Genomic DNA, 26,658 nt, shown 5'->3' on the forward strand with positions numbered 1-26,658 from the left:
GGGAGTTTGGATGCACACAGTACACGTAACTTGTAGTCATTTGTCAGTCTTTTATTAGACTCAAATGAAGAAGAACTCAAAGGAAAGCTTTTTGGAGATGGCGTTCTCACAGTTTTATCAGAAGAGCCAAGGCTCTTACCACCTGGTTTCCATTTGCAAAGCATTTCTGTGGCAAACCCGCAGAAGTGCAAAAGCCAGCATCACCATCAGCACAGCAATGTTTCCCCTGGTACAAGTCCAGATAACACTGCCCAAAGAAGATTATTTTGCAAACTGTACAGCAAAAAGTATTCTTACATGTGTATAAAATGTAAAGGACAAAAAAAAAAAAGTTCAATATTTTTTTTAAAAAACACACACAATACATATCAATATATATATTAAAGAGAGATATTGATGACATGTAAGAAAAATGTGGAGACTGCAGGAAGGCTTGAGAAGAATTTGAAGCCTCACCGCTGCAGCCTTATCACCTGAAGAATGAGTGAAGACATTGAAAGATACAAGAATAAAAAAAAAAACAAGTAAAAAAAATAAATACTTTGTAGCTTCAAACACAGACAGAGATTGTAGAGTATATAAACTGAACTTATAAGAATGAGGAAACCTTCACACTACACAAAGTTTCAAGCGTTAAAGCTCAAAACTTTACACTCATTGGCCAATTTAAAGTAACATCAATATAATAGTAATAGTGGCCATTTTGATACTTGTGCAAGACAAAATGATATCTAATAAAAGCTAAAAGCTAGGCACAAGCATAAATTAAAGGCAAAGTTCAAACCACAGTGTAAACAGTCCTAATCTGTTTTTTAGGATGTTAAGTCAGAGTAGACAGGACTGGAAGACAAACAAAACATCTTTAACCAGTTCTATTTTAGGATCTGAGAGTGCGTTGATTCAAAAGATAACACAGCCTCACTGAACCACAGAAAAGCCTTTCATATTCTAAAATTAGACTTGCATTCTAGTAAAAAAACAGAAATCCCAAAGTGAGGAAACTACATTATTATATTGATTATGATCAATTCTGCTAGTTATCAGCAAATTCGGAGCAACATTTTTTTTTGTTGCGTTACAAGTTACTATAGTTACCGCTTCACAATTGTTTATTTTCCATTAATTTTTCAGTATCGTGTGGGCGGTGTCACCCACAGAAACTGTTTTTGTGTGCCTAACTATTCATCTTTTCAAACTGAGTGTAACAGGTGCCGCAACTTTAGAACCAGTGCAGCTGGAAAACAATCCCACCGCACACAAAGCTGACCATTATAACCTCTTTGTGGTGCCTGCTTGATAAAGCCACGTGACGTACAGTGTAAAGGAGGCAGGAACAATTTACTAAGCTAGCCACTGAACTGCCAGGATGTTCTTGATATGTTGAACTTTTCATTTAGAAAACTGGGAGAAATCTTGATTTGTCTTTTCCAGCAGTGGATGCTGCAAGAGAGCGTGAAGTGCTCTAAGCCATCTCGACTCCTTTGTAACCCTGCCGCTTCAGCTGACGTCGAAAACTATTCTTCTTATACCTACAAAAATAACACATATTGATTTTATTTCAAAATACACAAATCCTGTCTTGGTGATGTAGCATTTCACCATTTCATGCTTTAATATAATCAACACTGAAAGTTGAGGAACTTGAAATGGGATTTCGGTCATAGCCGTTCTTTGTGGTTTGGTGCGTGTGCATGGAGCAGGATGCTGAGGGCAAGATTTTATTTCATGAACTTCAATATTTAAAGTAAAATGTAGATCTGTAGGTTTAGCCGTAGTGTCACGAATACCCTCAGAGTTTTAGTGGTAGACTTTTAGCAGCTTTATGTGCAGGCTACTTTTGACATATTCCATGGAGACAAAATGTTATTATTTTCTTTTTCATATGTACTGCTGCAACAGTCAAAGCTCATATTCAACATGGCTTCAAATGAGGTCAGCTTATGTTAAAATACTCCACATGAGCCAAAAGTCTGTTTCTTTTCTGCTCTGGGCTCTTCTTTGTTCTCAGCGTTCAGTTTTTGTAAGAAATCACATTGCTTTAGTTTGAGGCCTACTAAGTAACCACACGTATATTCACATACATTCACATACCAAAGCCTTACCATCTGCAGAAAAAGTATAGAGCTCCAGCCAATCCAATAATCAGCAGAATCATGAAGAAAATGATGATAATTATTTGCTTTTCACCTTCTGGCCCCAAAACAAGTTCCAGTTTCTCACACCTGGAACCAATGAAGCCTGTCTCACACCTGCAACACAAACAGACAAGTCATGCATAACTACTCATGATGACAAAGTAGCACAGATTCACTTACCCACCCAAATAGCCACATGTGACAGCCCTCTGCCATGGCCTGCTGCTTTTTCTGTTTGTACCTGTGTGTGTGCAGGTTCCTGGTAGGTGGGGTTAATCCGTGTAACTGAGAGCACCTGGTCAGTCTCCCTGGAGCATTTAAGAACTGGCTGTCTCAGCGCTTGGGCTCTCTTTCTTATTGCTCCATTTATCCAGCACTATGTTATTTGTTTGTTTGGCTTTGGCCTGGTTCTTTTAGGTTTTACACCACATGAAAGTATGCATCCTGAACATTCAATCACCCATCCAACTACTGACATGCTGATTGATAGCAATGATTGACACATCTCATGGAGTACTATCTTTTTTTAGTGTGTAAATTTTGGTTTGAGTGGTGTTCCTCCCATTATTTGTCATGACCCTTGCACACACACACACACACACACACACACACACACACACACACACACACGATCGTACTTGCAGTGCTGTTCATTGATGTCCACGAGCAGTATGCACTGGCCGTTGTTCAAACAGTAGTTGTCATATGCGCTTTCACAGTTCTGCATCGACCGCTTAACCACGTGCTGTTGCTTTTCTCCCTGGCCTGAAACAAACAACAAGCCGTTGGAAACCTTTCCTAAAAATAAGACCTGCATGAATCTGTGTACATAGACAGTACTGTGGATGTTACTTTTTACCTGAGCTGTGTCTTATTTGTTTACTAGATTTGAATATCCTCCATTTGTTTTATCTAAATAATTTACTTCATTGTCTTATTTTTAATGTAAAGGGCTTCTGAAGGTTATTATATCTAACATTATATCATTTCTATTAATAATAATACATTAAATGAAGTAAGTAGTATTTTGGGGCTGCATCTATCATTTAATATTGACAGTTAATGCCATCAATCAATCATTTTATCTATGAAGTGTAAAGAAAGTAACATTTATCTGTGTGGTTTTATTGTGCCAAGGTGATATCACATACTACCAGTCAATGATGCAGATATATTCACCTTATTTTAACTTAAGGAAACATTTAAAAATCAAAAAAACAATAGCTGACTAATTGTATAACACCTCATCCTCATAGCCCCGACTTTGTTTCAACTCCAGGTGCTCAGTGTTTCATTTTAATTTTGAAATCTTCTGATTTACTATGCTATAAAAAGGCAGATAAAATGTCTTCACAGCAGCTGTAGAGCTGAATACCTGCAGGCAAAGAAGCACTATCTGCAGACGGCACTCTGGGTGATGCACTCTCGGTGAGTGCATACGGCCAGATCATCATGACACCTGTCAGATAAAAACAAATCCTCGTTATTCACACTGGATATAAGTCTGATATGAACAATGAGCTACGCAAGCCCTTTTGTAAGAGTTTTTTCCTAAAGAATGCTGACCAATAGCATTTTCTAATTACTAACAACCTTAAGAATAGCTGGTCAAAAAACTTTTGTGCACCTTTAAGGTGAACATGCCACCCCCTGTCCAGGGTAACAACTTTCAGGTGTTTTTATTTAAGAGTTTGCGAGGCCTTGAGAAGGTAAAACAATCAAAAAAGTCATTTGAAAATGGACATTTTAAAAATGTGCTGCCCAGGTTCTTATATATTTAACCTTTCACAGCTGCAAATGTTATTTTTACTTGCAGAGAAGATATGTACAGTCAACAGCAATATGTTTTGTGATTTTTTAAAATTATATGTAGGAACGACTGTTCCTTTAATTACTTCACAACAACCCAAAATGATTCATGTTTTTGTTGGTTTTGCTTAGCATTCTCTGCAGGGTGTACCCAGCCTCTCACACAGTGAAAGCTGGCAAAGGCTCCAGCCCTGAAACCTGATTTGGGAAGACGGTTAAGAAAAGGGATGAATGAGTTTATTTACATAGCACCAGCATTAAAGAAAAATTCAGAAACTGTAAATATGCGAGGGGATAAAAGAAACTGTGAGAATGCCTGTCAGTTTTAGGTGATAACAAGAAGGTATAGCTTGTGTTACGTGGATCAAATACCTGTACTAGCCTGCACAACTTTATAATGGACAGTACTAGCAGCCGCCCACATTCCAGCAGACAGGATGCAAAAACACTTCAAACAGAATGCAAGATGTGTCTAGTTAGGACTGGTTATGAATCTGGTAATACTCGCCATAAAATCGCTCCCTTTTTGGGTTTCTGTTCCTGTCTGTTGTTGTGGCTGCAGAGGTATTTTTCTCTGTTTTCAGTTAGAGAGCTCAGGGTGGTTGTTGGGTGTTTCTGACATGGTTGACTGGTGTAAAGTACAGTGGAAGTGATGAAGTAGCTTTCCCGTATTACTAATTAATCACTATTAAACAGATCATTTATATCATTAGCCAATGACTCACTCTAATTGCACATTCCTAGCATCCAGCCTACCTCAAGACATTAATTGAGGTGAAAATAATTGTATTTTTCCAAAATTTTACATGATACATTTATACATAAAAATGTAACTATTTCTTAGCTGGTGTTTTGTTTTAAATTATTATTGAAATTTTAAAATTTTAAGACCACAATATAAAATATTTAACTTTAGTCACAGACAACTACACCTTGACTTTTTTTTTATTATTAAAAATATACATTTTATATCTCAGTATCAGTAAAATAAGTGAAGGATCGGACAAAGGAGTATAATTGGAATTTTCTACATTGTTTCCTTCCTAAGTTTGTAATACTTTGTTGTGCAAAGAGTGAATGTGAAATGGAAAATGACATACTTTCAAATTTGCCTGACCTAATAGCCAACACCCTTCAGCTTCCCTTAGGCTCTACAGATACCACAGAGTATCATTTGTCTGAAAAACTTTGGATGGTTTCTGTAATTACTTTTAGTCCAGTGGTTTTTGAACTGTGGGCCCCACCAGTGGGACATAAAGCCACTGCATGTGTGGCATGCATAGCCATGCAGGAAAAAAAACTGAGGTAAATCAAACGAAATAAAAGTTTTGCTCGTATTATTTAGGTTACCACGATTTCATATACACACTGGATCCCTTTTTTTACTGATATTGACTGACCAAAATTGAGTGGAATGGAAATCACGTAAATTTTATTGAATTTTTAAACATTTTTGGCTGATTTGGGGCATGCCAAAAAAGGGTTTTTAGAGACACTATAATTGGAGTTAACTCAGCTTTTGACTCAAGTGCCAAATACCAGTTTAAAAGTCAGTTTGGTAAGAATGCCAAAATATTAGCAGCAAAGGAAATCTGAAGATCAACACTAAAACTACTCTTTTTAAATTTAAATGCTAAATTTTAATGTTATATTGCGGTGATTATGCTTTCAAGCTTTGAGTATGAATAGAGAAATCCTTCATATTAGCTGCATCTTACACCAAGACATATCTAAGATGACATATATAAGATGACATATATAAGATGCAGTAGAAATAGTATGTGGACTTTGTACTTAAAGTCTTAATAATGAAAGTAATCATCAGTATGGAAAGTTATTTTATATAACTTAACATCGTATCACCTTATTATCTTTTAATAGACCTTACTTTGTTCAATTTTCAACTGCTATCTGCTATTAACATCTATAACACCATCAGAAACAGTCAAACCCAGAAGGATAGCAGCATATTGTACTGGTACATGGTACTTAACAGATGTATTAAAATGAATTTCAAAGTAAAAACAACAGAATTCCAGAAGTTTATATTCTCAACACATTGTTATTAAGGGGGTTTTGTTTTTTCCCCAAATCATCCAATCATGATTTGCACATAACAGGTGACCAGCTTACAAATTTTCATTTTTATTTAACTAAATTAGCTACCCTCTATATCAAACTACATCAGCTACAGTGCAAGTACTCTACTTGTAGCCTACTACAAATTAAAAATACATACAGATAAAGTCAGACTGCGTACCCAAATGGGTACACGCCCACATCAGCCTTAATGTAATCTTCCACTATGGAGTCACTCACTGACGCTGTTAAACAGTGTTCCCGTGGCTACAACCATTAGTAACTGCATTTAGTTATTTTTTTAGTTCAACATTCCGTTCCAGTAGATGCTAAGTTTAACTTTGAAAGAGCTTTTCGTCTATTTAAAGGGGATCATCGCTCCGGGTTCGTTGAGATGACTTAAATTCAGTCCATACCTGAACATACCTGCCATTCACCGTCAACGCGTCAAACTCAAACAATAATAATAAAACAATAAAAATAATATTCAAGACGTCAACATTAAGAAAAGCACACACACTTTACCGATAATTGACAGGAGCACAGACAGTTTGCTGATCCCCATCTCAGTCGATAGTTCGCTGGTAGGACGAGCAGGACGAGTAATAACTGTCAGGTAAAGGTGCAGGTGACGTTTCTTTTGAAAATAGGAAACCAGTGGGCTTTTACTCCTGCGGTTTGGGTGTGGTGTCAGACTCATGTAATTTAGATCATTTCACCTCTCAGCGGTTTCAGTGAAAGGACAGACCTGAGAATGTCTGTCCTTACCGGTTTCCATAAAACAGGAGTTTTTATTGTTGATAATAAAAGGCGGATTGTAATAGAAATTTTCAGATAACTGACTAAAGCTAATAACAGCACAATAAAAAAATGCCCCAATCAAAGTGACTTTTTATAGATACATCTAATTTTTTTTATGTAGATCGATAAATCGCAGCAGAAAAAAACACTTATAATATGTTGTTCTTCTGCAGTCTGGCTCTTGCTGCGTTTGTAAGTATCATTATCGACAAAAGTGTGGACACAGTAAACTATAAACTAAACAAAAAGCTGTCAGCAAACCATTAAAATCCCATATCATTTGAAAAGTAGTAGAAAGACACCCCATGAAACGTCCAAACTGATAAAAGCTTATTTGCGTGAGTGGAAAACTGTTCTGTAACATGGCAGGGATAGGGCTATTATATAGCGTACATGGCATAGGTAACTGGATACATATGTGAAGGCTGCATTATAAATATATTGCAAATATATTATCTGGAGTAAAGGAGTTAGGTGGTACACTGATTTGGCAGATGTCCAGGCCAGGTCGCCTGTTTGAACATTTATTAACTATGCAGTCCAAATATAGTTTTATTCTTCATTTTCTTTTTCCTGTTCTCGTATATTAATCTCAGCATTAATCACTGCTAATTAAAATTACCGAACTTTTCTTATACCCTTTACTGTACTTTGGGCTTATTTACTCCGTTTAAGAATGGGACCAGTTTATCATCATATTTCATGGCTAAATATGCCGTTCAAGCATGTTTAGCCTTTCACAGCATCGTGTTACAAGTTAACCTGTTGTTTAATTAGACTTTGGGCAGCCTTTTTAGGCTTAATAAATGGCTCATTTACAGTTTGTCTGGGGATCAGTGAGCATTATCGTTTCAAAAGCGTAATAAGTGAAACTCAAACAGGCATTACGCAGTTTTAAAAATTCTTCTTTACCTTATCAAAATGGTAATGGAGTATCTCCTGTCAAATGTTTGGCACGCACAATTATCAAAGCAAAAATATATTTATTGTAAAAAGGCTGTAGCAAAAAGTGAAATTCAAATAACACAAATATCTTTTAAATACAAGAAAATAATAATTTATAATAATTTACTTAACATAATTTTGCAATAAATATATATAATTTTTCATTCTTATTCTTTACATGAAAATAAAACAATCATTAAAAAAATAACGTTAGGTTTGATAGAGCTTGCTCTTTCCTTGTTAATAACCTCTTGTAACAGTCAAGTGTTTCCATTTAAATGTTGTCAAAGGGATTTTTTTTCTCTTTTTTTTTTTTTTTTGCTTTTTATACATCATATTATTTGTTTTGTAGACTTGCAAACGATTCACTCTTATGAAATGCTGTGGTTTGTCTTTTCTTGAAAGGGGAAGTGTTGAAGATGATGGTGCATGAGCAAATGTGAGCTGCAGAGTTCACACCGAGGTCTTAGCAGGTGCATATTTTATTGGCACCGTCGATTCTGTACACCTGAAAACAGAAACACAAAAACAACATGAGAAATGGAACTGCCACTATTCCTGCATACTTTATTACACCGCGAAAACCTGTGGATACTCACCTCTTGTAGACAAAGAAGTAAAATGCGATCGCCAGAAGTATGATGAGTATGAACACCCCGAAAATAATGCCAATGACTTGCTCTACATCAAGCAAAGTAACACCACGAATTGGTTCCGCAAACATGCAGCGTGGCCCGCTGTACGAGGGTTCGCAGCTGCAGATCGGAGAAAATATGTGAGCGCATTCCAAAAGTGAACACGAACAAACACGTAAAAGAATTTCATACATATCATTACTAACTAAATCCACTGTGGATACTGTCTGATACTGCAGAACTTACATGCAAGAAGGTTTGTCACTGTCTTGCGGATACATGCACTTGCCACCGTTTACACAATAAGAAGCATGTTCGCTTCTACATGGGTTGTGTAAAGGTAGGACTTGAGGCAACTCCATGCTACCTGCAAAGAGGGAGAATAAAACAATCAACATAAACAAAAATTTAACAGAAATATATGACTTTAATTATTCATTCTTATTATTAATTCCTTGATTAACAGGCGGCATTATTTGACACCGGTCTTCTGCAGATAAGCTTCAGTTATAAGACCTTAAACCTTGTGCGCACAACTTAACAAGCATATATCGTGACGTCATTGGGGACATTTGGGGCTCTGTAGATTTGATATATGTCAGGGATAAAGCACTGTAATGCCATGTGTCTTCACCGTCACAAACTCAAACTTAAAACACTCACTGTTGCTAAACTGAGTGGTCAGAGATGAGTTTGACAGAGGCGGTGCTTTGGTCTGGAGATTATCATTCACCACTGCAGAATGTCCTGCTGCAGCCAAAAGCACCAGCACCGTCACTGCCGGCAGAAACGCTGTAAAAAAAAAAAATAAAAAAAAAAATAAAAAAATATATTAAATATTAAATATATAGATTATTTATTTTTACTCTATGTAGCAAAGCATTTTTCAGTTTTCCTAACAAGTTTCTTCCTTTACTATTATCATTTATACATAAAAAATACCTAGGTTAAGTTTTATGAAAGTTTTATTTTAAAAGTTGTTTTTTTGTTGTTGTTGTTTTTTTTTCTTCATGGCTCTATCACAGAACAAACTGGAAACTTACGTTTCTCCAGGTACGTCTGTCTTTGTGTGACCATGTTGTCCTTTGGTGATGTGATGTGTTCAGCTCCTTCTGCCTGCACAGGTGTGACCAACAGGTCTGCGCTGAGCTTATTTATCCAGATTTTCACAGCCAATCAAAGCACTGAAGGCTTTTTTTATTTTGAAAAATTAAAAGTATTTCCTTTTGAAACTCGACTTGAATCAAGTCATTTACTTCATAGGCATGCAGAGACAACGCCTATGGGGGAGGCACGAGATCCCCAGAGGCAAGTACTTCCTAAGAGCACTGACTGGGTGACTTTCAATTAGTTTCACAGTCCAGTAAAGTTGCTTCACTGACAGCGGATGTTGGGAAATCCTCTCTTTTTTTTCATCGGCATGATCACAATGGAAGCTTTATTTTTCTTTGGCCTCTTAACACGTGAAGAGAGAATTAGATAGAGCCAGGTTACAGCACACTAGAATTAGATGTAATTAAAAGTTTTATCAAAAAATGTGATAGGGGGCCAAGCATTTATAGATGAACTCTTCAATTATGTGTTTACTGTTTTTGTTTGTTTTGTTGTTTTTTACTATCACCTTAAGGAGGTGGCTCCAAAGTGATATGGTTTACACTTTCACCTGACAACCAAACAACCGCTTCATTTTGGGGAGAAAACACAAATCCTTTGGGGGTTGCATAAGGCAGGGCGTCCAGCATTGTAAAATGGTGTGGAGCCACCATTATATTTTACTGTCCCACAGCTACCTATATTATACGGAGCCCCGCAGGGGACATGGGAGAAAAAAAAATTAAGACGGACTTTTGCGAGATCTCGCAAAAGTCTTGCGAGATCTCGCAAAACAAACTCGGGATCTCGCAAAACAAACTCGGGATCTCGCAAAAGCCAGCGTCCGAAGGCTGTCCTATTTCAGGGTCTGCACGCTTGAAGTACGGGAACTACGCGTACTACGTACGGTGCGTACTATAAGTACGAGAAGTGCGGAAGTGAGAGGCTTGTGAAATGGGACGGTATATGCTTCGTCGCGCTGTTCAGGTTGCCTAGCAACCATGATACTAACCGCGAGACACGTTATATACAGTTTTGTTTGACATAAATGAAGGAGAAATTTGTTTTGTTGGTCAATCATTTTTGTCATGACATCACTTTGATTAGTTGAGTATCTGAGGCTGAGACCACAGGACTGTAAAACATGATTGTTGGGCTTCATTTCTGTACTGAACAGTCATTTAAGATTAGCTAGTAAATAATAATTAGTTAATGTTGTTCATGAGACTAAAGTCATCTCACTATGGTAATGTAAATATAATATGGCCAATATTATAGTACTTTCAGATTATTATGATTATGACTAGGCAACCTGAACAGCGCGACGAAGCATATACCGTCCCATTTCACAAGCCTCTCACTTCCAGTACGCGTAGTGCGGAACGTACGCGTACGTGTACGTAGTACGCGTAGTGCCCGTACTTCAAGCGTGCAGACCCTGAAATGGGACACAGCCCCTGAAATGGGACACAGCTCCTGAAATGGGACACAGCGGAAGAATGCGGCTAAAACGTTTGCGAGATCTCGCAAAAGTTTTGCGAGATCTCGCAAAAGTTTTGCGAGATCCCGAGTTTGTTTTGCGAGATCTCGCAAAAGTTGTACGAGATCCCGAGTTTGTTTTGCGAGATCTCGCAAAAGTCCGTCTTAATTTTTTTTTCTCCCATGTCCCCTGCGGGGCTCCGTAATATTACGTTCCAAAATATTGAGGTCAGGCGGCTGCCTGAACATACTCAATCACCAGGCTTTTCCATCAGTAGATTTTCTTTTCTTCTTTTATAGTACAGGCACATTTCTAGATGGCAATGCTGCTTCATCTAAATCTAATTATAAGAGTGACTCAGGGAGCGTGAGATATCATTTTCAAATATAAATTATCCGCCATAGAGTCCAGAATTAGCTGAAGATGTGTTTACACAGGGCCGGGTAGCTTTAGATAGCTTTTTTCTTATTTAATAAATGAAGTTATCATTTTAAAATGTAATTTTTATTTACATGAGTTATCTTTGACTATTATTAAAATTCGTGTTAACATCTGATACATGTAAGTGTGACAAATATGGAGAGAAAAAACACTGAGAAATCAGGAAGGGGGCAAAACTGACAAGTAGTCCAAGATGGCCTGCCTCTAGCCTTAAGACAGTGGAGCACCAAGTGCCAGCATTAGGAAAATGGACAGCCATACAGAAATCTAGAGATTAATTATCTAATTATTATGACGATCAAAAGATGAAATGTCTTTCACTGGTTACATTCATTTTTCAGAACTTTCCTATTTTTGGATTTGAGGCATTGCAGAGGATGTGATAAGGAAATGAAAAGCTGTTAGATCAGGAATCAGCAGCCTAATGTTTAAGATGCATAACCCTTAATCATGGTTGAGCTTTACTGTCTCACTACACTCAAAAGCAGAACAAACACACAACAAACTACTTTTGGAAATCATGAAAAAACTAAATAGAAAAAAACTTTGGAACTGAAATGTTTTTATTTCATTATGCTCAAAATGAACCAAACTTACTGCAGTAGAAAAAATATTAATATAAATTCTTAAAAAGTGAAAGCTGAAATAAATAACTTAATAAATAAATGAATAAATAAATATTATAAACGCAATACATATCAAGTAGATTTCCCAGCAGGTATTGAGTCTTGAGTTCACAGATGTTCAAATAAAACTGTGTTAGATGTTTGGCAGGTGGTCTGCCTGTGCGGGTGCCTATATAAATGTATGCATCTATATCTGCATGTCTGCATGATGTCTGCCCTTGTTAAAATAAATATCTCTATACTGTGTGTGCACGTGTGTGTGTCTAGGTGTAGGTATGTAGGTGTGTGTGTGTGTGTGTGTGTGTGTGTGTGTGTGTGTGTGTGTGTGTTTAATGCATCAGTGCGTTTCTGGCAGCAGTCACAGTGTTCTTCATCAGCATGGCGACCGTCATTGGACCCACCCCTCCGGGGACAGGTGTGATGAAACCTGCTCTCTCCTTCACTCCTACAACATGCCACAACAATTGACTTGGAGACAGTTTCCCAAGAAAAATAAAGTCGACAGACAGGTATACATTGTTTTCAGAATGTCAGCAGTATAGAAGAAACTGTGACACAGTTAACTTCTTTTTCATTTACCCTCAAAGTCCACATCACCAATGAGCCGAAGTTTTCCTGTGTTTGGATCCTTGATGCGATTTATACCCACATCAATGACTGCTGCACCTTCTTTCACCATGTCTGCTGTGATCAGCTCAGGAACACCTACGTAAAGAAACCAAGGTTATGGTGACAAACGAGAACTACTTTGAAACGTTTTCTTTAAATGCTTTAAAATGGTTTTTTAAATCCTATTCTTGTGTTAGGGGAAGTACTGAAATCAATAACAGATCAATTATTCATGAAATCTAAAAAAAATCTTTGGAATCACAGTTGATTGTTCTTTTGTCGGGTTAACCATGGACATTAAAACTGAATTAAAACACAAATATTCAAATAATCATCGCATCATATTTGATAACAATCAATTTGATCTCCTCACACATTTATTATTGTTAATTAAAAATGGGCCCCAAATTCAGTTGGGTAACAATTAAATAACAGGTTTGTCTAGCTAAACTAGAACTGCTCATATAAAGCCAGCATAAAACTTCCATGACAGGGTATAACAAAACTAAATGCCAAGCCTATTAACTGCAATTACTACAGATTACACAACCAGTTAATCCCTCAGCATACATTTTGCTTTTAACACAACCAAAACACGTGCCGTTTCCCAAAAGACACAAAGACAGCTGAAAGAGATTATGTATATGCAGTTAGTACGTCAAAATCTAAACCAAACAGTTGCAGCATGAAAAGAAATTGAGGTGTGACTCATCAGGAAAAAGCCCATTTACGACAAACAGAGTAAGACATGGCACCCATCACTGCATTGCGTTAATAAAGAATCTTTCATCTAATATTACAGCCCTGTATTGATTAACGGCTGCACATTCCAGCACGCAAAAAACAAACAAACCACTACTGTTCTTCCAGAAAGTTTTAATCAATGCCTACAGATGGGGCAGAGTAACAGGCGGAAATGTCACCTTTTATTATTTTGATTCCAAGAAGCTCGCTTCAAGTAAGGGCTGGTGAGCACTTTTCACAACCTCTCCTCCTTTTTGCATAATCAGCCAACATAAATCCACGTACACCTGTTCCAACACATGAAAAGTAATCTGAAACTGACGGAAAGGAATGCACACCGGAGGGTAGAACCTCTTTAGTAATGCCATATAACTGGCACTGTTTTTCTTAATGTAGGGTTTTCTATCCAAAAAACTAGGGTTAACAAGAAAATTCACAAAATATGGATGTTTGCTCTCAATATATTTTAAACTCTTCTCTTTAAATGAGTTAATCCAGTTTCTCTAAAGCAAAACTAAATGATACCCTAGTTCTGTATAATAATGACTGCATACAAACAAGTAGCCTATTACAGATTAGGTATAGTAAGTAACAGCCAAAGTACAGTATGTGAAAAGGAAAGTTTTCATAGAACTCTCTGCAGTTCTGTGAGTACACCTCATGATTCAGTAGCTCGTAGAACTACAATCAGTAGCAGTAACTTGAAGTCATTATTTCTGAATGACTCTCAGTCTCTCACATTGTTGTGTCAGAATTTTGTCCCACTCTTATGTACAACATTGCTTTAGTTGATAAATGGACTGATTCTTATATAGCACTTTTCTACTCTCCCTGATTACTCAAAGCACTCTTTACAACAAGCTACATTCACCCATTCATAAAGGCAATGTCTTCTATGCTTTGAAGTGCTTTCTAACTACCATTCATACACAACACCTTGATTATTTTCATTTTCAGTCAGTTTTAGATATGCTGCTGTGCTTGGGATCACTGTCTTATTGTAATACCCAGTTTGGGCAAAGCTTTAGCGGTCAGCCAGATGGTTTCATACACCCTAGAATACTTTAGTATAGAAAGTTTACGGTCATCTCAAGGACTATAATGTGCCCAGGTCATTTTGCTGCAAAACAAACCAAAATCATCAGACCTCTACCTGATACGAGGTGTTGTGCTGATTAGGTTTTCTTTTAATTTTCTGCTGTGGATTATGTCCAAACATCTCCAGTTTAGTCTCATCTGTCCAAAGAACATTGTTCCAGAAACCTTTTGGTTTGTTCAGATTCAGATTTGCAAACCTAAGCTGTGCAGCCATGTTCATTTCAGGGAGAAGAGCCTTCCTACTGGCAACCCTTCCAAACAAACCATGCTTGTTCAGTCTTTTTCTAATTGTACAACAATGACATATAACATGCTAACTGAGACCTGCAGAGTCTGAGGTGTAGCTCTGTAGTGTTTTGCAGTTTCTTTTGTGCATGGTCTGAACTTGGGGTGAATTTACTGGGACATGCACTCCTGTGACGATTGCGGCACTGTTATTACACTCATCAATTCTGCTTTTACAGAGCTGATCACACTGATGATGATGAGCAAGTGATTAGTACTAATTCCTGTGGAAGCACTAAGGGCGTACTTGGTTTCTCACAGGATTGCAAATCCTATAAATCTTTAATTTTCACATGACTGTAGATACATTTCTTTGCAGTACACGCTGTACAATTTTTAGTGGGCAAAATAACGAATAGCACAACTTGAATAATGAGTGAAAATGTACTAATTGTTTGAGGAAAATCAGGTGATCCCAAGTTCCTAGTTTTGACTCTTGTTTGGACAAAAATGACATCACCGATGTCAATTTTTCAAAAACAGTGACATTATTCAACCAAAACTTTGACTGAGAAATGCCTTGGCAGATTAGCAAATTATGACAGTAATGGTTGGTTGTAACCGTACAGCCAGTTGATGTGATGTTAACTCCTATGAATTGTTTTGCAATACTTAATACAGTTAGTATGACAACTCACACCAGGAACTGTTGATTTATTACAGCAGCAGCTCATAAACATTACGCTGGAGCCTACAGCTAGACGCTGGTGATGAAATAACAGCCAGTGATGCATGGCAGCAGTGACAGTGACACAACACAGGGTAACACTGGAAATTTTTCCGCTTAAATTGAATGAAGTAAATGGTGACAAATTATGTGACAAATTATGTGACGAATTATGTGACGAACGTGAGAGTTCCCATGAATGCAAGATGCAGGACAACCCAAACCGCCTGCCTGAACCAGTTTGCACGTGTCACTCCATTAATTTGAAAGACGTTTTTGTTCAGTATGACATATGTCACTTCGGTAGTTCTTTAGTTGTGGAAAAAACTGACAGATATGTTTTACTGTTGCCCTGATACGTTTACCTGCTGCTGCAATAATGATGTCAGCCAGGCGGGTTAGCTCTTTGAGCCTTTCCTTTGGAGTACATCTGTGGGTAATGGTCACTGTGGCATCACCTAAGAGGAAAAAGGACACGTTGTGGTTAATCCACCACTTCTTGGTTTACACTTCTTGGTCTCGGAGATATCTATCACCTACATCACCTGCTACATTCAATGTATATGAATAAAATGCCACATCAGGGTTTTAAAAATATGTATAAAAACTTACGTAGCCAAAACATGGCAAATGAACCATGAAAGGACATCTTTCAATACTTCTAAAAATGCTGATAGTGAAGGTTATCCTGTCAATGACATTCCTTTAAACTGTTCTAAGGCTGGTGTCTCTACATGCTCAAAGTGCCAGAAGCAAGATTTCTTTTACTCAATATGAATATTTCAAGTTATTACCCAGTCTATCATTCTTCAGGTACTGACAGGAGGTGCATTTTGGGGGTAATAAGTGCTAATGTTAATCATCAGCAAACAGTTAATGTGGCCAAAACCTAACCTTCAATTAATTAATTCAATTAAGGTTCTCCTGTGGGAATGAAGAATATTGATTCTGCTAAGCAGTGTTTTTATACATTTAAAGTGTAAATATTCTCTTCTTTCTGCTTCATTACTGTGAGACCTGTTGTTCTCTTACAGCTTTACAAAAAAAGATGAGACAGTGGTGGGGGAAGGACACCCTAAGTCAGACATTACACAATGAGGAAATGCAGCATGCGTGATAGTAACTTTAATCTCCGTTTAGGTGTGTCAGAGCAACTTGCAAAGTCATAACTGTATTAGGACCAGTATTGTTGCTGTAATCCACGGAGGTATTCTGCGAAGATAAGAACGAGAGGGAAGAAAAGGCAAGTCACAGCACATCAAACCTGCATATCGCATACCAGAAGAAATGTGTGTGAAGCTGTACAACTCGTGTTGTGGGAAATAAACCTATGAACAATGTGGTTATTCTACTTCCCTTTGGAATTAAAAAAAAAAAAAACACTGGGGACTGAAGATTTTTAAAATAGGAAAGTTTGTTTTTAGCCTTATTGTATATTTGCAGTTTAATATCCAGTTACATAGCACACATTCAGTTGCCATTCTTTGCAAACTTAGTTTTCAAGAACTAGTTAGTCCACCTTAGTGTCACGTTCTGATAAAATGCATACACCGGAAATAACAAGTACAAGAGGAGCGTCGCGGGCCACATATAGCCGACTTTGATCTTCAGTGTTTCGGCCTAGTGAAACTCCCCTTTCTGACAGTGTAAAGAAATTACATATTTAACTGTATTTCTACATGGTAAACAAAAAGCTGCTGAAAGAAATCTGACTTAAATTGTAAGAAATACATTTTTAAAGTTACAGAAAAAGTTCTGGTACCTCATTGACCAGATTTAGTCTTTTTGAAGTCTTGTAATTTGATTCAGAAATTTCTTTTTTTTTTTTCATTTATCAGATATTCATTACTTTTTTTGTTATAATTTTATTGACTATGGCTTATAGCTCTTCAAAATCAAAAATCCAGTATCTGGCATTATCAGAATAGTTAGAACATTAAAATAAGATCATTAAAAAAACATTTTCAATACAAAAATGTCCAACCTCTGAAAAATCTGTACATTTATGCACTCAATATTTGGTTGGGAGTGTTTTACCACAACTTAAGGCATCCGTGTGGTATTATATGGAGACTATCAGTTTCTTTTTGCGCCGGATGTGTCTCTTCCTCCTTGTGACAATGCTTTAAAAGATTCTTTGTGTTTCAGGTAAGACAGGGAAACTCAAGTCATCCCACACTGTGCAAACATTCCAATGGAACTCAAATACCATAGATTCTGAGCCTCTCCATGCTTCTTTTTGACTCTTTGAAATGATTTATAAATTCCTGACATTACCTGAAGATATGTGCATGTACATTTTTGCACATTTATGCTTCTAGACACTGATTTTGAAGGACAAGTTTGGGGTCTCCGCTCTAATTCAGCCCAAAGGTCTTCTATCGGGTTGAGGTCTGGACTTTCTGAAGGCCATTCAAGTTCTTCCACATCGAACTCGCTCATCTATGTCTTTCTGGGCCTTGATTTGTGCACTGGTGCGCAGTTATGCTGGAACAGGAAAGAGCCATCCCCAAACTGTTCCCACAAAATGATAAAGCGTTTCACTGAAACTAAGTGGCCAAGCCCAACTCCTGAAAAACAATCGCACACCACAAAGCAGTCAGACAAGTACCGTTCTCCTCGCAACCGCAAAACCCAGACTCATTGATCAGATTTCCAAACAGAAACACAAGCGTAACTCGTAGAGACAGACAACCGTTCACATTCACACCTATGGGCAATTTAGATTCACCAGTTAACCAAACCCTACTGACCAATTGTCTTTGAACCATGGGAGGAAGCTGGAGTTTATGACATATGAGTAGTTATTGATACATTGATGTTTGCTCTCTTCTCCTCTCCTTAATATCGTCTTATGACCAAGGACTTTCTATTTCTTCTGTCCATGTCACGTGCCTCACAAATATTTGTTAATCTTGATCTGGGTGTAAGGCTCAGAAGACCTGGAACTGGCTGCACCAGTTCATAAGTTCAATCTTAAAGATTGCCAAGTATCTGTAAGAACAAGTTCTTACAGATTATAAGTTCTCATTAACTATTTACACCATCCATCATCCAGGAATCACTGATGATTAATAAACTGACAAAACTTGGTAATAGATGACGCAGCTACCAATAGAATAAACAATACAGTTTTCTGTTATGGGCTTTACAATAATAATATAATGTAAAACTAAAAGATTTTTTACATAAGGATGGCACAACATACCTGAAATTAATTAGGATTATGCTTATGTTTAACTAAATAAACAAATAGCATTGGTGCAGTTCCAAGTGATTCTAAAGGTAAAAGGTAAAGTTAAACAAATATGTACAGTTTCAAAAGATAACTCTTATTATCCTGTAAAACACCATTTCCATAAAGTTATACCTGCTTTTAAGTTTGTTTTTGCATAGTGCATTACTAAAACCCTGGCATAGATGTTTCCAAGCAACTCATTACAACTCATAGGTTTTAACAATGCAACCAATTTCAGCTACAAAGTCAGTAGTAGCCATTAAGAGCTTTTAAAAGACTCAAATTTCAAAATAGCGTGTTCTTTTACTGATTTCAAAAACTTAAAAATGGTTTTCAATTTGCAATATGTACCACACGACATAGTTTGGAAAGACATGGACTGGGTCTCAATCATTTACTTTCAGAAATTGTATAGCATATTTCAGTCCCCTGACCTAATTTGATGTGAATAAAGAACGTTTTGTCCTTTTAGCGATGACTTTAGGGACAACTGCAGTGTTTTGATCTCCTAATTTTTCTTTGGTATGCAGCTTTGAGTGAGTTATGTTCCCATTTGTGTTGTTCTGACCTGCAATAACACTTTACTTTGAAATGTTAAGCACATCTTGTTGCTTCATCTGAACATGCAATACATTTCCAAATCCAATCCCTTCTTCCTGCACCCTTATAAGGTGCTGATCTGTCTTCCAGTGCCAAAAGTCTCACCCTGTGATTTTCGTTCACACTCCCAGATTTCTTTCTTTCTTCCTCAGCAGGACATTCATCAGCAGTTTTTTGTTTGATTAAAAAGGTGAGGAAACAATAAAGCTTTAATTTATTGCTCACATCCTGGCAAAAGCTCAAACATCCTTCAGGGAAAGCCACAATGGTGAAACACCAGTCCTACAAAGAGCAGCACGCCAATCTTATTACAATGTTGACTCAGATTGCAGATAAAGCCACACAGACATCCAAATGCATTTTCTTACCTCCAGGACGCTCATGATGGCGATCAGTATGCAGCAACATTGCAATGGGCATTCCAACATTTTTGGAGCGACCAGCGACAAGGACATTCTTCCCCACAGTCTCAATACCTGCACAGAGAAATGATAAAGTATGCTAGATTCACTGTACTGCTCAAGTAGAGAGAAACTGACTCTCCTTGAAGCTAAATTGTCATGCAAAAACTATTAAAAAGTTAATATAGGTGTCATCAATTAGGCCAATATCACAATGTACTGATGAAATTTGTATTAAATACCAATTATGCTGCTAAACCTGATCTAAACCCTTCTTGTTTTCTATTTGTTTTTTTATGTCATACCAAATTCTGTCCAATTTTTAAAAAGTCAACCTGAGCATGCTTGTTGTGTAGTGATAGTTTGAAATAACAAATCTAAGTATAGAAGGAGAAAGAATATTTAATATTACAAAGTATATGTGAGAAAAAAAGATTTTTGCCCTCGTAGTCAAAAAAAAGCTGATAACCGTCTGCAGCTGGACTGGACACACCCAGGCCTGAAATCATGGCTTAAAAACAATTTTCAGAAGTGTGAAGTTGCCTAAAAGGAATTACCAGCAGCACAATATGTGGTAACGACCAGAAATTTCAGAAGTGACAAGGAAGAAGAATATTAAGCCAGATAAGTCTATAAAGTTTGAAATCCTTCCAGAGTTTCAAAATATCCCAAAGAGTACAACAATGAATCATCCTATGATGTCAAAAAAGTTACAAGAAAAAGATTCATGGGATTTTTTCCTTCCTTCCTTCCTTCCTTCCTTGGTCTTTGTGTCATCTAGTATCTCTTTCGGTAACTCCACAATCCAACAGATACTGGGCGTAAATGATGTGCACAGAAGGCTGGCAAGTAAAAACACTACTAACTCCAGAGAAACCTCAAGGCTTCTCCAAATTTTGCAATAATGTATCTTGAAATCCCTAAAACCTTTCAGAAGAATATAAAAACTCAAGCTTTACATCTCTGATATTGTATGACTTGTTTCTGAAGGACTCCTTGCAGTCCTGTGATAAACTAAATGCATCCCCACTGGTTTAATAGGAATTAAGAAGGTAAATAGCAAACAGGTACCTAATCAAATGCACTTCATCAACAAGTGTGATGACCTCTATAAAAGCAGAATTGAGGTGTATAATACCACATTATTCACAGTATATCCCAGTAAATTCACCCCATAGTCAGACCATGCAGTGCTCAGAGAAACTGTAAAAACTCAAGACCTGCATTTCAGGCTCTACAGACTTTAGTTACTGTGTTAAATGTTAAAGTTCATGACCTTTCAGTTAACAAAAGACTGAACATAACTAGCTTGTCTGGAATGTTTATCAGGAGAAAGCCTCTTACTTGTCAACAAACCACAAGATTTCTGGAATAATGGCAAATGCACAATGCCACATTTAATGACAGCATAGAGTCCTGTGAAAACCTTATTTTTTTATGACTCTATGGATAACTATTTAACAGGAGCCATTACTTTTTAAACCGGTGATTTGGGGCACTGGATAATATTTTAGCTTCTATGAATACAGTAATTATTAAAAACTTGCATCTGTTTTCGCTTGCATTGCCTTTGCCAGGTCGATAGACCCAGCAGAAAGGTTTGTTACAAGGCTTAAAGAATTCAGTCACACTTGTCTCAGACCATTTTCACCTTTGAAACCAAAACCAAGCTCAAATAATTATATACACATAGTGTATAGTGTTCAAGTTCATCAGAATTGTGTATTTCCATAACTTAGTGTTTGAAACATTCCAGTCATTCAGACAGACAAATGAATTACACCAAACCCTTCATCCTTCAGCTCTCAATGTAATCTATAAAGGGATATCTGCTTCAGCACTATGTAGGATGGAGGATTCCAGAAGTTCTGTCACAGCCGATAAGCTGATTTCATGATGATATAAAACCCTTAAGCATTCCTAGCCAAGGCTTAGCCGCACCTCCATCCCCCACTCCTTTTGTATGTTAACCAAGGGGTTTCTTGCCATTCTAGACACTGTTCTCACATCACAGTAATAGTTTTATTTTAAGAACCAATGTCCTACTATTTTATTCAAATAATGTTTTAATAACAACATCTGTTAAATATAAAGTTTTACACACATTACTTCAAATAACTTTCACACTTTTTCAGAAAACTCTGAAACATTATAGTTTTATTTCATGTTAAAACTAATGAAAGTCAAAGAACAGATGAAATTTAGATTTTAATGGAAGAAAGGATATTGGGCGCCACCTAGTGGATCTGAGATGCATAGAAATGGACATATAATACCTACTTCTGCTATTGCTTCTAGAGTTAACTTTACATTCTTTGGAACTGAACATTCAGTTCAAATTTAGGGATCATGCCATCGTAGGTTCAAAAAACAGAGCGAATGGCAAGGCTAAAAATAGCCATGACAAACGTTTATAGATATTAAGTTGAGTAAATGCTTTGGAGAATACTGGGAGGCATACCTGCTCTTTTGATGATCTCCCAGACAGCTGCAGGAGTGGCTGGCACCATGGATCTCTGGTCCAGGCACAGCTTACCGATGTTCACAATATGGAAGCCATCCACATCCTTCTCTGGAGCGATGGCGTTGCATACTGCTCTCTCATTTATGTGCTCTAAAATCAGAGGGAGCAGAACATAAGCTCAGGTACTGTATATCATGTGAAGAACTGTACAAAGAACTGAAACATAATAGACTCACAAGTGACTTTGCTAGGTACACCTGTTCAGCATTCAGATAATAAGGTCAGAACTCGACATGAGCCCCTTAGTATCAGAGCATTGTTTAAACACTATATAGCCTACCTGGGTAGTCTGACCATCCCTTTATGACTACAGTGTACCCATCATCTGATTGCTGCTTCCAGCAGGATTATGTGTCACGTCACAAAGTTTAAATAATCTCAAACTAGTTTCTTAAAAATGATAATGACTTCACTGCAGTCATGTGGGCTCCACAGTCACCAGAAATCACTCCAATACATATTCTGTATGTATAAAATTTTATGCACACAATATCCATCGACTATGGAAGCAGAATCACCACAACTATAAAGACCAGTTAACATGATGTCATGGAGGACACCTCTGGAGCAGTGGTGCCTTTGTTCACCTGGAAGTGGGAGCTGCACCAATAAGCCACTGACCCTCCAGTCACGGTTCATCTTGTCAATCAGCTCCAGCAGCTCCTCCTGAGACACTGTGCTGGGCCGCACCACTGTATCACTGGAAATACCTGGAGAACACATAAACACATATACCTAAACCATGAAGATGTAGTTGTGTACTTTTGCATGATTATTTTAAATACACATTGTTTTATTTTTGATTATTTTAAATGTATGTTGCTTTTGTTTAAGCAAGTGCGTCTGAACATATGTATCTGTGTATGCATAAAATATGTGCTACTTTAGTTATATTTATTGTTTTTAGATATGCATGTAATACTTTATGAATACACGTTTAAGAATGCATGCGCTGCTCATATCTGACCCAGGATGCTGGCTGCGCGGGTCTTGTTCTTAACGTAGGTGTGACTGGCTGGGTTGTCACCCACTAAGACCACACCTAGGTGTGGTCTCATGTTGCCCTGAGCTACCAGCTCTTCCACATCACGCTGGATTTCTCTGTGGAGCTGACGAGCTAACTCTGTTCCGGAAATCACCACAGCGGCATGCCTGGAAAGATAAAGGGAAAACACATGAATTAATGCACTAATACACTGCGGAAAAGATGAAAGATGAATTTAACAGAGACAAATTCACTTTTCACTTTTCAAGTTGACCTGCAGTCAGCTGAGACTGAAGAACTCACTTGGATGAGTGACGAAACGTTTCTCCCACTGAAAACGCTTCATCCAGAAGACCAGAATCTACTTTTGGATATTGTTGGTTTTAAATTCGTATTACTGACAGCTACTACCCATGACCTGACATTTTATACCCCTGTCGCCACAAAGGTGATAGGGACACCTGAATTTAGTAATTTGGCTAAGTGAGTGAATACTTCCGGTAACATAGCTTATAAGACCACAGCCGGTTTCTCTCCTGTAGCTAAGATGAGGAAACTGAGGCTGAAATTCACACTGGCTCACCAAAATTGGACAACTGTAGATTGAAAACAGTCAATGGTAGGGTCAGAACCTGGCATAAACAACACTAAAGCATGCATCCATCCTGCCTCGTCTCAACAGTTCAGAATGCTTCCAGTGATGTAAAGGTGTGAGGGATATTTCCTTGACAAACTTTGCCCTCTTAATACCAACTGAATATTCTTTAAACACCACAGCCAACCAGAGCATTGTTGCTGACTATGTACATCCGTAACTACCCTTTAATCATCTCAAACTGGTTTCTTGAACATGACAGTGAGTCAGTGGCTCAGATAGCCAGATAGCCTCCACAGTCACTGCTTTCAGTCCAATAATGCAACTTTGAGATGAGGAGTGTTGCATCATGGATGTGCAGCAACTCTGTGATGCTCTCCGGTCAATATGAAGCAAAATCTCTACTTATTATTTTGACTACAATTTTATGTGTTCTTAAATGTGCTATAAATATGCTAAATATGGTATAACCATAGGTGACAGCCCTCTCCATCAGCTACAGTCCACATTACATAGAGCGCGTTGTGTTTAGCCGGCGAGGCTGTGAGACGGTTATGTAACTCTGTCACGTCTTTTGAAAAAAATAGTCCCTTTAAATATGGTTGCAATTTGTACCGTAATCTACACTCGCAGGTTTCGTGAACGGCGAAACAGGCTGTCAATCACCACCCACCGACACGTGACGCTGCGCACGCCTTCGCCGGACCTGAAGCGTCGCTCAGCCCTGCGCAAAGTAATGCCGTATAATAAAAGAAAAACCAGCGTTGTTTTATACGTGCTGCGTTTTACCTCGTCGCCGACTCGTGTAGATGTCTCTTTTGACTCTCGCATTTTCTGTGCATCCGCAGTTTGGCCCGGCAGCAGTGATGGTGTAACGTTAATGGGCTACAAATCCTGAAGGAGGAGCGTAGCGGTGAAACAGAGGCCGCCATGTTTGTGTGTGTGTGTGTGTGTGTGCGAGAGGGGGCAGGGAAACGTGTAGACGATGATGAATGATACTCTGCATTACACACTACACATCTTTTGGCTTATGAGGAAGAGCTGGCCTCCTTTATTGTGTGCACTGCCTGGGAATGCATTCATGAAATGAGCTGCAACTGTAATGGTAAACACGGCCCATATGTGAGCAGGAAGGCCAGAGCCCAATAAACTAGATGAGGGTCAAAGAGTGTGGTTGTGCCATAATGGAGTGGTGTGTGTAGTCTGAAATTTTGATAAATGTTTGGCTAAAAGCTCACAAAAGTTATACAGGTTAGAGTTTAAGTATAGGGAAAACGAATATGCTGTAATTTATCTGATTGCAATAAGCACATATGAGCTAAAGTATGTATAGTCTCAAGCCATAGTCTTTGTACACTCATATTCCATCCATCCATTATCTTCCACTTATACAGTTCAGGGTCACAGGGGCCTGAAGCCTATCCCAGCTGTCCTGGAGCCCAGTCTGCCACAGGGTTAACACACAGACAGATGTTTTAGAATCAGCAATTAACTTAGCCCCACTAACTGAATGTTTTTGGACTGTGGGAGGAAGCTGGAGTGAACCCATGCTGCTAGGGTGAGAACTTGTAAACTCCACACAGAGAGGCCCCTTCCACATGGCAGATTTGAACCGAGGACCTCGTTCCTGTGAGGCAGCAGTGATAGCAACAGTGCTAACCACCGTTAGCACTGAGCCCTTTATGTAGAGCTTTAACAGATCAAACTCTGGTAATCATCTTCCACACTATCAATCAGCACATCTCTTTTTCGACCACATGCTTCTAGAGAGAGTCAGGTGTTCACAATTGTTCAGTTGTTTTGTTTTGGGGTTTTTTTTTCCGTCTTGGCTGTTAGGTGAAGTGATCCATACCAATCTCATGTCTGTATGGTAAATATTAAGCTACCATCAACACCTGAGTAGCTTAACTTAACACAAAGACTTGAAATGATGGAAAGGCTGGTCTTTTGTCTGTCCTGAACCTGCACAGGCACAGAGAGAGCATGAAAACTCCACATAGAAAGACCTCAGCCATCAAGTGGATACGAACGTACGACTTTCTTGCTGTGAGGCATCATTTAATTGTGGGTGGCTATAGCTCAGGCGGCAGAGCAGGTCTTCTATTGATTGGTGGTTCGATTCCTGGCTTCCCCTAGTCTGCATGCCAAATATCCTTGGGTAAGATACTAACCCCAAATTGCTCTCCAATGCATCCATCGGAGTATGAATGTGTGTGTGAATGTTAGTTAGAAAGCACTAAGAAAATGTACTTGGGTGAATGCGCAAGTTGTCTAAAGTGCTTTGAGTGCTCAGAAGAGTAGAAAAGCACTATGTAAGAACCAGTCCATTTACCATAATTATAAAATCATTGTAGTGCCTCTACATTCCCAGAATAGATAAAAATCTCTATTTCGTACATCCTTGTCAAAAGAAAGGTGTGTGGTTCCACAGGTACCGTACACATACAGCTATGAAGATAGTGCAATAAAGGAAATGATGACCAAAAAAGATAAGCAACCATTGTTAGTCTTGATGCATGCTGAATCATCCCAGGTAAGGAAATCCCAAAAAGCTGATTCTGTTCATTTGGACACAACATAGCCAACTGAATCAACTTTTTGTAACAGCCATCGTCAGTGAAATATGTCCTGTTTTTCCACTAGATGGCAGCAAATATCTGCTATATTAATCTATCTCTTTGTTAAATTAAAATAGCTAAAAATGTAAGAATTAAATTGTCCAATCTGTGTGCAGTACCTGACAGTATGAACATCTAGAACTGATGATAGGTGTCTAGAGTCCATAGTAGTCAAGAAGAAAGCCTCACTGTCTGCTCTTAATCGAGAGGACGCTAAGATAAAGGTGCTCATTGTACAGTGTTTGCACATA

The 26,658-nt window shown here is 38.0% G+C and overlaps 3 protein-coding genes across 4 annotated transcripts; all 3 read right to left on the reverse strand.

The window, feature by feature from the left end:
- Window positions 1-30: 30 nt before the first annotated feature.
- Window positions 31-6,844, reverse strand: LOC146506460 (proepiregulin-like). Its single transcript, XM_085180711.1, has 5 exons — window positions 6,549-6,844; window positions 3,511-3,594; window positions 2,774-2,900; window positions 2,103-2,249; window positions 31-1,529 (listed from the first exon to the last, which is right to left on the reverse strand). Exons 1-5 carry the CDS (start codon window positions 6,721-6,723, stop codon window positions 1,463-1,465), a joined length of 600 nt encoding a protein of 199 aa, XP_085036837.1. The 5' UTR covers window positions 6,724-6,844; the 3' UTR covers window positions 31-1,462.
- A 109-nt stretch (window positions 6,845-6,953) lies between these two features.
- Window positions 6,954-9,695, reverse strand: epgn (epithelial mitogen homolog (mouse)). Its single transcript, XM_085180712.1, has 5 exons — window positions 9,448-9,695; window positions 9,068-9,196; window positions 8,651-8,771; window positions 8,369-8,524; window positions 6,954-8,277 (listed from the first exon to the last, which is right to left on the reverse strand). Exons 1-5 carry the CDS (start codon window positions 9,479-9,481, stop codon window positions 8,223-8,225), a joined length of 495 nt encoding a protein of 164 aa, XP_085036838.1. The 5' UTR covers window positions 9,482-9,695; the 3' UTR covers window positions 6,954-8,222.
- Window positions 9,696-12,287: 2,592 nt separating this feature from the next.
- Window positions 12,288-25,569, reverse strand: mthfd2l (methylenetetrahydrofolate dehydrogenase (NADP+ dependent) 2 like). 2 transcript variants are annotated; one of them, XM_085180841.1, is made up of 8 exons: window positions 24,579-25,562; window positions 23,177-23,361; window positions 22,797-22,919; window positions 22,147-22,299; window positions 19,653-19,760; window positions 15,812-15,904; window positions 12,623-12,748; window positions 12,288-12,488 (listed from the first exon to the last, which is right to left on the reverse strand). In XM_085180841.1, exons 1-8 carry the CDS (start codon window positions 24,719-24,721, stop codon window positions 12,373-12,375), a joined length of 1,047 nt encoding a protein of 348 aa, XP_085036967.1. In that variant the 5' UTR covers window positions 24,722-25,562; the 3' UTR covers window positions 12,288-12,372. The 2 variants fall into 2 exon arrangements, 1 of the variants encoding a protein (XP_085036967.1); XR_014877285.1 differs by lacking the exons at window positions 12,288-12,488; window positions 12,623-12,748 and adding an exon at window positions 12,755-14,234 and having other exon boundaries at window positions 14,880-15,904; window positions 24,579-25,569.
- Window positions 25,570-26,658: the final 1,089 nt, after the last annotated feature.

This window comes from Neolamprologus multifasciatus, chromosome 12 (genome assembly GCF_963576455.1).
Source record: "Neolamprologus multifasciatus chromosome 12, fNeoMul1.2, whole genome shotgun sequence".
Classification (NCBI taxonomy): Eukaryota; Metazoa; Chordata; class Actinopteri; order Cichliformes; family Cichlidae; genus Neolamprologus; species Neolamprologus multifasciatus.

Bases quoted from the DNA above. Each gene is read 5' to 3' on its own strand.
- LOC146506460 (XM_085180711.1), bottom strand. From the start codon at position 6,723: ATGAGTCTGACACCACACCCAAACCGCAGGAGTAAAAGCCCACTGGTT. The intron at 3,595-6,548 runs GTAAAGTGTGTG...TTTATCTGACAG, and splicing joins TGTGCTCCTGTCAATTATCG to GTGTCATGATGATCTGGCCG. The intron at 2,901-3,510 runs GTATTCAGCTCT...TGTTTGTTTCAG, and splicing joins TAGTGCTTCTTTGCCTGCAG to GCCAGGGAGAAAAGCAACAG.
- epgn (XM_085180712.1), bottom strand. From the start codon at position 9,481: ATGGTCACACAAAGACAGACGTACCTGGAGAAAC. The intron at 9,197-9,447 runs GTAAGTTTCCAG...TTTTTTTTACAG, and splicing joins ACAGACGTACCTGGAGAAAC to CGTTTCTGCCGGCAGTGACG. The intron at 8,278-8,368 runs GTGAGTATCCAC...TTCTGTTTTCAG, and splicing joins TACTTCTTTGTCTACAAGAG to GTGTACAGAATCGACGGTGC.
- mthfd2l (XM_085180841.1), bottom strand. From the start codon at position 24,721: ATGGCGGCCTCTGTTTCACCGCTACGCTCCTCCTTCAGGATTTGTAGC. The intron at 19,761-22,146 runs GTATGCCTCCCA...TTCTCTGTGCAG, and splicing joins GGAGATCATCAAAAGAGCAG to GTATTGAGACTGTGGGGAAG. The intron at 15,905-19,652 runs GTAAGAAAATGC...TTTTCCTCTTAG, and splicing joins CCATCATGAGCGTCCTGGAG to GTGATGCCACAGTGACCATT.